The 12,919-nt window shown below is 35.0% G+C and overlaps 1 protein-coding gene across 2 annotated transcripts in view; it reads left to right on the top strand.

Annotated features, from left to right (window-relative positions):
• The window catches only part of LOC109860265 (ephrin-B2), a 59,808-nt gene extending 51,735 nt beyond the window's left edge, over positions 1 to 8,073 (top strand). For both annotated transcript variants that reach the window (XM_020439244.1, XM_020439243.1), the window contains 3 exons: positions 1,479 to 1,782; positions 4,427 to 4,741; positions 6,360 to 8,073. In XM_020439244.1, coding sequence (XP_020294833.1) covers positions 1,479 to 1,782; positions 4,427 to 4,741; positions 6,360 to 6,517 — 777 coding nt within the window. In that variant the 3' untranslated portion in view covers positions 6,518 to 8,073. The remainder of the gene's footprint in view (positions 1 to 1,478; positions 1,783 to 4,426; positions 4,742 to 6,359) is intronic.
• The last annotated feature ends 4,846 nt before the right edge of the window (positions 8,074 to 12,919 follow it).

The following is a 12,919-nucleotide window of genomic DNA, read 5'->3' as shown; positions in this document are numbered from 1 at the left end:
AGAGAAAGAGAGAGAGGTTGTTCTGGATCAGTTTTGTACTAAAATAATATTCACAATAATACGTAAGTATAAAAATTAAACAACATTAAATTGTATATATATATTCTAGTTTATTTAAAATTTACACAATAATATACAATATTATAAAAAATTGTTTTGGATGGAACTCCGACAATTTCACAATAGAAGTACAATAGAAGTTAGTTAACTAACATCCTAATAAAATACTTAACTAAAACGTATAATGCGGAAGAATTTTTGTGCGGTAAACCTGAAATCACAACCGTGCTTCTTGATTCCCTCTTTCTTCTCTCTCTAACTCACACTTCCTGCTTTCTTTCTCTTTTCTCCTTTCAGCGTGCACGTACATTTATGCCATCTGTTAGCAGGCATACGAACATGCACAAATTCCGATCCCACGACGACCATGAATACCATGAAAACGTGAATTTTTCACTGTCAAAACGTTATTATCAAATATTTCCAATTAGAAGACACAAACACAAAAACCGCAATAATACTTTTTTTTAATGTTTTTGTTCTGAATCGATTGAGATTAAAAAGAAGTCGATTGGTTCAATCATTAATAAAATATAAATATTTCATATTTCCGCAACTGTCAAACTTACTCATTTTTGCGTAATAGAGGCACGGAGTGCTCGCTTCGTTCGCGCGCGACTTCATTGCGCGAGGCACTACCGTGCCTATTGATACACTTACAAGCATGTTGAGCAACTTCAGAGCTCTTCTTTTTCTATTTTTTATCTTTATTTACACATCTTAGGGTTTTTTTCGGGAAGAACAAAAGTTGAAGATATATATTTTGTATTTAGTTTTTAGTTATTTACTCTTCTATTTGTATATCTCTGTACTTTTATTTATTATTTATATTTATAATTTGTATCTTATGTGTGTGTGTGTGTGTGTGTGTAATATTTATATTTATAATTTGTGTTTATAATTTATATATATTTTAAGGTTTTTACTTGCAAAAATTTTTATTATGCGATATATAAACTGATACGTTACGATGAAAATCTAACAACACGCTCCTTCTTATCGTAGCTTTGTATACACTTCTATTTACTTGAGACTCAATTCTGCGCACGCGCGTGGAACGGTTACTATAGTTTTCACGGTTCTAGTCATTAAACAATTCTAAACAATCTAAACAGCCGTCCATTCTTATTGAGTAAAGCAAAACCTCTTAAGCACTATTCCTTGTGTTAGTGGCGACCTAATTGCTTCGGTTCGCTTGATTATCCTTCCACCTTGCACTTGTCTAAAGTTCCCTTGTTTCCGTCGTTTTTCCTACACAACGATTAGTTCCAACAATAAAGTCTCTTTCAGAAAAGCACGAGAATCCAAGATAGCAGCTTTCACAGCAGTTAATCAGTTACCGATATTCGTCGCGTCGCGTCGATTATACTGTCTTGCGACACCGACTGCCAAGTTATTTTATCCCGGATGTTTTGCAGGTGTCCAAAGAAGAATATGACACGTGTCGGATAACGAATCCCAGTCCGCGGATAATAGCGCAATGCGATAAGCCGCGACGAACGATGTACTTTACCATCACCTTCAGGCCGTTTACGCCACAACCCGGAGGACTCGAGTTTCTTCCGGGCCATGATTACTACTTCATCAGCACCTCGTCTAAAGACGACTTACATAGGCGTATCGGCGGTCGGTGTACCAGCCACAACATGAAGGTCGTTTTCAAGGTCTGCTGCAGCAACGATGCTGAAACATCGTCCTCGTCGGCGACATCACGCAATAACTGTAAGTATCTCGAACAAACGCCTTGAGAGAAGAAATAGTTTGCAAACAATTTGGAATCGAATAAAATCTTGTTTGTGTAAGTAGCTGCATATAGCACATATGAGGTTTCTTTATATCGAGAGATTGAAGTTATTGCCAGACAATTTGTGTGATCGATGCAGGCTTACTCGCGTGTGCGTCTTATCTACATATTGCAAATTACATTGTACCGTATACGTGCCCGAGACGCGAGCCCTTCGCTTTTCATGATAGCCAATGCGCGCGGCAATTATATTCTAATTTTTCAATTATCATAAAAAAGAAATCTGAAATTACAAGCGTTTACATGAGAGACATACATATTACCTTTTTATGTAACATTCTTAACTTCACGCTTTTTTGTTCTGCGCGCCTTCTTCCGATTACGAAGACGACTAGAGAAAAAGAGAAGTAGAAAAGAGAAAGATCACACAGAAGAAAAAAACAGAAATGGTCTATAAATTCATTATCTCGTGATCAGTTACGTAAAGAACGGTTATCCTAACTAGCAGTATACTTCGTTCGCCATTCTTCTGCGCTTGTTTTTCTTCTTTTTGTTGTATCTGTCTCCTATCTTCTCTATTTTTCTTTTCTTTTTTTCTTTTCCGTTTGTGTTCTGTTGCTTCTCTCTTAAATAATCTTTATTGATCATAATCTTCGTACTGTGTGTGTCACAGATCCAGTTTTTGATCAGTTTGTTGACGAAAACAAAGTATTATTAAGCAAGATTTTAATCATAAAAATTAGACCAAAAAAATGTTGGCATAATAATTAAATATTCCGACATCTATATACCTAATTTGAAAGCTCATAGAAATATTTGTTTTAATTAAAACAAGCTTTATAATTAAAGTTATCCGAGTGAATACTGCTTTATTAATACCGAGTGTAAAATACAGCGATAACTTCAATTTTGTTCTGTTACTTTTTTTCAACGATTTGAAGGTAATTTTTATATCTTTTACATATATATATATAATAATTTCTGCAATTACAATAGTAAAATTGATAATATTTTATATATATATTGATTTTCTTACAAAAAATAAATGATTAATATTGGGTACAAATGTTTTATGTTTCCGCAATTTTTGATCATTTGTTTAGCAAGTGTGTTTATTGCAACAAAATTATTTTGAAGACATAAAAATGTTTAAAAAATAAAAACTAGAAATAAAACTATGATAAAGTCTACGTTTTATAATTTAATTTTAATTGTTCTTTTTTTAATTGTTTGTGACAGATTTATAACTTAACTAAGAATGGATAATACAGGCAAGAGGCTAACAAAATATCATCCATGTAGATGATATGAAAAATGCTTTAAATGCTATAAAAAAGAGAAAACTGTCAATTTGATCAGCTGAACTGTATAAACTACATTTTCCACATTGTCGCTTTTCCAACACGATTTAAGTGATCAAAAACTGCTCCATGATGGCTCCAAGACATGTTTTTTACCCTAATTAAAAATTAATTGATTATATTATTTTATTTTCAAGAGTTACCTTGAACTAAATTTAAGATCAAATTTTAATAGTTAAATAAAAAATTACATTAATTTCATTTATATGTAATTTAGAACTTTTAAAGAAATTTTAGAATCTTAGCTTATCAAAAGCTGGGTTCATGACGGTACGTCATTTGTTACAAAAAAAAAAGAGAGGAAGGAACAAACACCGTGTGTCTTGGTGCACACAATAAATTCTATATCATTTTATTTTACTCCGCTGAAATTCTATTCTTTTGCCCAATTCGTTCTGAAGCATTTTTTGAAGCGTTCTCCCACTTCTTTTTTTTCTTCTTCTTTATTCTTCTTTCTTCCTCTTCAGCATCTTCTTCCTCTTTTCTTGCCACCTCCGCCTCGGCAGAGACGATTCATGCGCTATAATGACCAGCTATTTCGCCAGCCAGGAACTCTGAACTTTTCTTCTCTCTCTTTCTCCCGCTTCTCCTTGATATCGTCTTGGGCATCGAAAATTCCACGGCTAAGACTCGACTTCGCGTCCACGGTAGACGGTCGAGAGTTTGCGCTTGGCTACTTCCACACAATTATATCGCCGGAGGACGCGTGAGTTTTATTTCCAAAAAGTTCACATCGAGTTATCTGTTCAAATTAAGCAGAAACGATCAATGAGTTTTGCGATGGGAAAGTGTGAATATGATGGATATGAAAGGCATTTCTCTTGCTAATTGTTACAATTGAATTCTCTCCTCTTATATGTATGTATATATGTACACACACACATACATACACACACACACACTACACACACACAAATTGCTGCTACAATTTAGTTATATTTCAAATACATTGAACAAATATTGGTATTATATGGTTTAGTTCCAAGAATTGCACGCGCGCGAGTCTTAAAATGCTCATACGTCATATATTTCAAGCAGTCAACGCATCTCAGCATAACGGTATATGATTTTTCCCTTCCCCTCTATAATAAACCGTTGCAAGCGCGGACTTGTTCTCGGAAGATCCGAGAATGATGGCTGCAACGATGGTCGGTCGCGCCGGTAACCGATTATATTCCTCGACACCTGCGCGTAGCTTGTGCAAGATCGAGGGAAGCGCGGAGAAAGACGCATAACTATTGATGTCGTTTGTTTCTTTTAGCCATGACCGTGACCAGCAGCACTGTGCCCAGCAGCAGCTCGACCAGCACTGCGGTTGTGGGCGGTGGAGCTGCTGGAGTACCGTCCCAGCCGTTGCCACCATCGGTAATCAGACATGACGAAAATCGATATTATCCAGTAGAATCGATCAATGGTCACCGTAACCAACAGTCAGCTACGGCAGAGCCGACGCTATCCCATGTGCCCCCACCGGTCTATCCTGGACATCCACACCAGCCACAGCAACCGATTCACAATGGACTGCCGTCCTCGATCACGCCGCCCAAGACATCAACAGATCAGAAGAAAAAGAACAGTACGTATCACATTCTCTGTCTTGTTCAATGAAATCTTGTTCTTACCTCAAACACTTTCTCGCACTAATCGTCTCGCTTTTGTGCCTCGTAATTCATATATAGATCTGATCGATTGTATGCCAGTTAGATCAAGATTATCCGTATGATCAGATAGTTTATGAGAAATAGATTAGGTAGGTGCTGGAGTTTTTAGCTCAATAAGAGAATATCTAATTGAATTGTGTGCGAGGTACGCTACAGTAATTATTAATAATCACCACTGATCGACGAACTGACAGTCAAAGTATCAGCTATGTTTTTTTATGTCAGTCGGGACTTTTCCTACCGATTTGTAAACTGGATAAAAACCTATAAATCGATGTTTTAGAAATTTTAGAAAGTTTCTCTAATTTCTAATTTAATTTACATCACATTGCATTACATGAAAAGTGCTTCTACAAAAGCAAATAAATATAAAAAACTATAGTGCTTTTGAAAATAAATATATAATGCTCTTTTGAACTCTTTTCTTCACTCATAATAATAGCATATGATAACCTATACTGTCATCACGAATATTCCTTTTTCTCATCAACTAGACATGGGTTATTACATGCTATTATTATGAATGAAAAAGAGTTCAAAAGAGCATTATATATTCATTTTCAAAAGCACTATAGTTTTTTATATTTATTTGCTTTTGTAGAAGCACTTTTCATGTAATGCAATTTAATGTAAATCAAATTAGAAATTAGAGAAATTTAGATTTCTAAAACGTAGATTTACAGGTCTCTATTATCGGTATTTAGTACTCTTTTAAACATTCTATGATGAGTGTACGACAATTTAAGATTATCTGCATAAGCATTTCTATCTTTGCTCTACTGTAAGTCAAATTATGGTAGAAATAATATGAGCAGTGCCGTCTTGCGAGAGTTATATATTATGTTATTATGTTTGTTTTTATCTTTGACTTATATATCTTATTGATACCGTTATTTATTCCAGTTTGAATATCGATTACTTACTTTTGATCTAAATACTTTGTTGGTGTTTGTCCGTTTTCCCAATCATAAAAAACTCTAGAGATACAAAGCGATATGTGTATTAACGTAGCGTTTTATTTATGCGATGAGAAGTGGAGTCACCATTTAGTTTTAAAATTCGTATGATGTGTGTGTATTGTACACGCGCATGCTAAATAAGAAACTTACGAAGTGCAATGTCAAGATCTGATTGAACAAAACTTGGATCTGTCGATCCTAGCCTTTTTCGTCTCATCTAAGATATAATTTGACTTTTAAAAACGTCGCGTACGCGCGCACATTTGCATTTTGTCGAAAGAATATTTTATAATTTTTACCATGGATCTCGATATATTTCTTTCTTGTTAGATTAACGGATATAATTATTGAAAAGAATTTGATCAGTATAAAATAAATATAATATACGCGCGCGCGCGTACACACACACACACATATATCTATTTTTCATTTTTATATCTAACTTAATAAATACTTAATAAATTTAATTCTCGAGAAATTCTGTCTTGCTTGTTTCTCAACTTCATAAACTTTGTTTTTTTTATTTAATAGGGAAACTACTTGCTAATGATATCTATATTTTTGTATTCTACAGAAGAGTACTCGGACCATCCAAACGAGGTGGTGAAGAACGAAGAGCTGACGTATAACAGCGCGAGCTCGTACGGCTCGCAAATCCGGTACGCGCAAAGCCTGATCCTAGCAACGATTAGCCTGTTGATAAGCACGCTGCTGCAGCAACTGCTGCGGTGAAGCGATAGCACTGGTCACATACGAGAACGTCGTATATCCCATGCGTCAAAACCCCTTCTTCTGTGATTATCCTACGTTTAATTGATTTCTTGAGTAGCGCGCGAGACACATACGCGCGTTTCTCGGCCGTCCCTCGATCGTAGTGAGACACGCACGATCCATGGTCGCGCCGACTCGAGAGATAGCAGATAGAAGAAAGAAGAAACGAGACAAAAGAGAAAGAGAGAGAGAGAGAGAGAGAGAGAGAGAAAGAAATAAAAAAAAAAACAAAACAAGGAGAATGAGAGAAAAAACGCGTCAAGAGAAGAGAGACATTCACGGCACACGAGCGCGGCAACGCTGTATTACTTACAATTAACGAAAGCAACGGAAATTCCAAAGGTGAAATACACCATAGGACGACGAAGACGACGAAAAACGGAAGTAGCCGAAAAAGCGGGGGAAAAAGACAGAAAAAAAACACTACTACTAGACTCTACTTATAGTACACGCCCACTATTATCACTACTATAAATGGTAGTCGTATTGGTTGTCCTTCTTATCATTACGCTAACTGTAGGTATTTATTCGAATACGGAGAAGCGGAAGTCATGGCAGTGTGCTAAGTATCCTCGAACGATAGCGAAAAGTGACGAGAAAAAAAGAACATTAAATATATGCACTAGTAGCAGGTCATCTACGTGACCGTCAGATCACGTCTCTTGACTTCAAGTGTCGCGAATCCTTCATTCAGAACGATATATTGCGTGGGCTCGATTAACAACGAACGGTCCTTCGTTAAGGGGTCCTTGCTTGGGACCGATAAAAAAAAATACAGATTTGTTCTGAGTGCGATCGTCCGAGTGCGCCGTGCTTCGAGAAAAGAGTACCTGAAAATCTTTGAGGATGCTGTCAGTTTGTGGTCAAGTTGGCAATTAATCCAGAGTTCGCAATTTTTGTCTCGAGAGGTTCTCGAGAACTTTAACATCTTTAAGATCTCAAAACGAGCTGTATTTCTCGATAATTGAACAAGCGCTTGAGAAGAATTAAAAAATCGTGTGAAAGTAATCGTGCGGCGTTCGAGCTCGGACTGATCGCGGGACGCCGAGGACGAAGGATCATTCGAGTTTGCATGCGAGATCGTGAGTAGGATAGTTAGCACGCGTGTAAATAAAATTCCTAATGAATATGTACAAGTGGCTTTTGCGGCCGCCTTCACCAACCGACAACAGAAAAGGTTTAAGAGAGTGCCGTATTTCTAGATAAATCTTATAATATGAAAAAAAAAACGTAAGAGAGAAAATGTAAAACGTGTAAGTGTTACGTGATTGCGATGTAGATATGTGCGTTACGCGATTGTAATGCGAGCATCTTGAAGAGACTCGTCGAAGAAAGCGACTTAAATGAATCCTTGCCATTACGACAATCTACATATTGTCGCGAGTCAGCAACGAAGAATAGTGTTATCGTTGATTCGTAAGCGTCGTATTCAGGCAGGAAAGATAGTGGAAAAAAGGCATGCAAGAAAGAGACTGAGTGAATCGAATAAGAGAAAATTGTATAATAATTGTATCATACCGAGACTTCTATATATATATTCTATATATATATATATAGAATATATATATGTATATATATGTATATATATATATATATAACAAAATGCGAATTTGGTATAATAATAATTTTTGTACGTAATAATATCGATATANATATATATATATATATATATATATATATATATATATATGTATGTATATATATATGTGTATATATATATAGATCTGTGTATTATATTTATTATATCCGCCATCATTATCGCGCTACGAATATTCAACACTCGATATTCTATATTTGCTAGTAAAATATTAAATTTAATAGTGAACAAATTAACGTGTATCCATCCTCCCTGTCGGCGCCCGAAATTGAACAGCGACACAAATCTCTGGGAGCCAAATTTGTTGTGTGTTGTTTTCCTCGTTCTTGATTTTGTTTCGAGTATTACACACAGGGTAGCTATTATGCATATAAGCATTTTTGTGGAATTGATTTTGAGATTAAAATAATTTCTCTTTTTGTTGTTCTATTGCAACAACAAAGAAAAGGCAAAAAATTTCAATCAAAAATCATTTCTAAAAAATTACACAATTACAGTTACCCATAGATCGTGTTTCTATTTAAGGTGCCTCATTATAATCGGTCGGTCATTATGTTTTCGATTTATTGATCTTTATTTCTATGTTTTTTTAATTCTATTTATTATTTACTGCCAGAAAATAAAGAAGACACGCGAGAACAAAAGACGCAAAGCAGTGAGTAATTTTTCATTCGTGTTGGCTATACAAGAAAAATTATAAGCATGATTGCACTAATGAATTATTGTAAATACGACTTTACGCGAAAAATGAGTACCGTAACAAGAAAATGCATGAGTGCGTACATGCGTGCGTGCGTGTGAAAACGCAAAAAAGAAAGAGAAGTATTTATTCAGAATATATTAGATAACAAACAAAGGAATCCTCGTTTGACATCTAAACTCATTTTTATCTATTATCCCTACTTGCGTCTGCGAACGCGAGAGCAGTGAATAATTGCGATCAGCCAAGATTTGCAAATAACACGCAGCAGAAATTGAGCGCTCCTCGTAATGTTATCTACTGTATTATTGTTGTACTGCACTAAGCTTTGATATCGTACGCCTCCGCCATTCACGTCAATTTGTCTGTTTATTCTCTCGCCTATTTACATAATATTTTCACTTTTTGTACTTTCGCAATAACGACGAGCGACTTGATTCTCGCGATTTTTTACGATTCCAACACCGATTAAAACTCGCGTATGCTTTTTAAAACATTTCATTTCCACAATTGAAATGTTTAACTAGAAAGAATCATTATATATTTAAAATATAAAAACAAATCCATGAACTTGGATTCTTTGTTTTGAATGAAAGTGATTGCATTGTTGGAAATCGTGAAAATGTACAAAACGATCAATCGCGAGTCAAAATTATTATTTTAAGTAATGGCGAAAAAATAAGAAAAGCAACATGCGTGGAGATACGTGGATTCACGTGAATGGTACTCATTCGCGCGAACGATAAATGAATACACTATAATAATACTATAGACAAAATATTTCAATATAGAAAATAGATATGGTCACTCACTGCAAACTCATTTTTTCTTTTTATTTTATCTCCCTATTTTTTTCTCTTTTGTCCATTCTCCATTACATTCCCATGCATTACATGTTACAATCCGCACCATAGCTCGTGAGACGTGAGGCATCCTGCTGTCGATGAAAAAAGAAAATATTTTTTTAACAAATAGAACGCATCATCAGTATGAATTTGTTTGTTCAGAGACATATGTAAATAGATGTTACTGTGTGTACACAAGACTGCACTGCATTAACGAGACAGATCTACATTTGCGGTTTACGCAAATTGGACCTACTTGTCGATGTAATTTGAACACGTGTAAATAAAACGTCCGAGTAGAATTTAAAATTGAAAGAAAAATAAAAAAAAATAAATAAAAAATAAAAACAACAATAAGGATATATGCTTCACGTCTATCCCAAGTTTCCGTCTGCTGTTATGTTCGTACTTCACTTCACACTTGCGTAATCACCCACTCGTGTGCGTATGCAAGAACAAGGAAAGATGCCCGACGAGGCGCGCGCGAGTGTTCCGATTGAGGAACACATCGCGCATGTCCTCGCACATTGAGAAAAAAAGACTTGTTCCTCTCTTCTCGAGATTGAAGGTAAAATATCTACTGATGACAAACAACCACGTGGCTTGCAATGAATTAATTAATTAACGTATAAATGAAAGCAAGGAGATAAAGTGTGGATTTCGTAGAATATGCGTCTCTGTAAATAAACAGATTAACGATTAAATAACGATAAATACGATGAAATCTATATTAAAGAAATGCATATAGAGCAAAGAATACGAGATAGGTTTCTAATAACGATTTATTATAAAAATAAAAAATGAATGTATGTTGATGTCTAAGATTTTTAATGAGATGGGGAAAAAACGCAGAGCGGTTAATTATAAAAATTACTACGATTAAAAAACTATTCATAACCGAAGGACATAAGGAGTATTAATTTAGCAGAAAGCAGATTCGAGGTGCGGAGCCACCACTTAGCCAGATCGTGATTTCTTACGTTACATATATTATTTTGTAACCGGAGCATATACAGAATCCACACACATATGTACTCTCGACGTCATGGCTAGCATATGCGGCATCTTACATCATAAAACAAAAAAATGATTAAGAAACCTCTAATATAGAAAAATTTTTTCTAGTTTTTATCAGCAAAACAATTCTGATAATATAAGATATGTGCAGATTATTTTAGTTGTATATTTACTCGTGTTTGCTTTTAAAAACATATCTAACGCAATTTTATAGAAAGTTTTATAACGATTATATCTCTACTTATTCTACACGATTATTTACGCGATTATTTATCAAATGCAACGCATTCCGTGGAAGATAAGATAATGACTTAAAAATCTCTGATCTCGCGCCGCGAGAAAACCAGTAAAGCTTTTTAAAACGAACGTCAGTTTTGTTCCGTCGACGCCGCGTATGGTATCTTTGGAACGGGACTTTATAGATTGCGTGTGTTCACCAGTATATACATTTATACAATCGTTTTATTGCGAAGCATTACAGGATACAATACAAAATAGCGTAGAGCTCATAAAATAGTAGTCCACTTATAGCGAAATAGTATTTAAACATGCAACCACCAGGTTGCAAAAAAACAGGAAAAAAACGTCATAATTAACCAAAAACAGTACTAGTACGTAAAAGATAGAAGAAATAAACGCAAGCAAATTTGTTTTTCTTTTTTACAGAGAGAAAATGTAACGTGCAACACAAGACCAGTGTTGATAACATCACAGAGAGTTGTCGCGAAACTGTGCAATGCAGCGAGAAAATTGTATTTTGCGCGTAATAAGAAGGAAGAGAAAGAGCGAGAGAGAATGAGAGAACATAAGAAAAGACACGATATAAGCACACGTTGTGTCTAAAATGCTGCGTTCGTGAAAAGCGCAAAATGTGCACGCACGCACGCGTGCAAACGGTTGCATGAAAGTGCAGGTCGAAAGATATAGGAAACAAAGAAGTGATTCTACGCGAAATAGCGTAGACTCGTCAGTGTTACACACTTTATGTAGGTATATTCTATATATATCGATATATAGCAAAGTATATCGATGGCAAACGAAAGTAATTAACAAACGAAAACAAGAAGCGGAAAAGTCGTATGTCGGGCCGGGAGACTGTAACTTTATTTTGAAGAACCTTGCGCGAATCATCCCTCTTTGTCGAGAAAGTCCGGAAGAAAGATCAGGACGGTCTATAAAAAGAAAAGAATATTTCTAAAATGTAGCTCAAACAAACGATTTTTGACTAATTAATTTTCACTGATAAATTTATCTCAATTTAATTATATACTTAAAAAATCATAACTTTGTTGCAAATAGTTTATTATAAATATTATGAATTCAAAATGTACTTGTCTTATAATTAGGAAAGGCAAAAGTGTTCACTGTAGATACATTCTTATCTTTTTTATATATAAAATGTTTATCTAAAATTTATAGAATATTGTAAATATATATAGATTTTGTTCTCTCTCTCTCTCTCTCTCTCTCTTTCTTTCTTTCTTTCTTTCTTTCTTTATCTTTCTATCTTCTGTGTGTGTTATCAATTATGTTTCTAAACATTTGTACCCAGTAAACATAAAGTAACAGTAACGTAACATTAATATTATAATTTCCCACTCAACAATGTAACTACGATGTAACATGCCTTGTACACAGCGCGTCAGGAATTCGAAGAATAGGTGCGGATCGGGGATCGGAGGGCAAGCGGGGCGGTTGCTCGCCAACAAGCGCCGTACGAATCGTACGGCTCGCTTGCCCTCCAATCCTCTCGCCTACTCTTCGAATTCCTGACGCGCTGTGTAGCAATTACATTGTTGAGTGGAAAATTATAACACTAATAATAATGAGTCGTAGACTCTCTTTTAATTACAAACTATGTTCGAAATATATAAATGATCATAAGAGCCATACGCTGGGTGTTTGTTGCGGAAATATATATATATATATATATATATATATATGTAACATGTATACAGGGTGATTCAAAACAACCCGTTATCCTTGAAAATAGATATTCTTGACTAACTTCTAAGACAACTTTTTATTTGATAAAATTTTGTTTGAAGCTTACTTTTTGAGTTATTAATAAAAATAAGTGACTTACCACGAGTCGGATACAAGAGGTAGGCAGGAACGGCGCAACTCACCGTGATTGACAGTGATTTACGTGATGAACGGATCAAGTAATACAAATTACGAGTGAATAAATAAATAAGTGAGAG

The sequence above is a fragment of the Pseudomyrmex gracilis genome, unplaced genomic scaffold, assembly GCF_002006095.1.
Source record: "Pseudomyrmex gracilis isolate BER0280 unplaced genomic scaffold, ASM200609v1 scaffold_355, whole genome shotgun sequence".
NCBI lineage: Eukaryota > Metazoa > Arthropoda > Insecta > Hymenoptera > Formicidae > Pseudomyrmex > Pseudomyrmex gracilis.
This window is presented reverse-complemented; position numbering and strand designations above follow the sequence as displayed.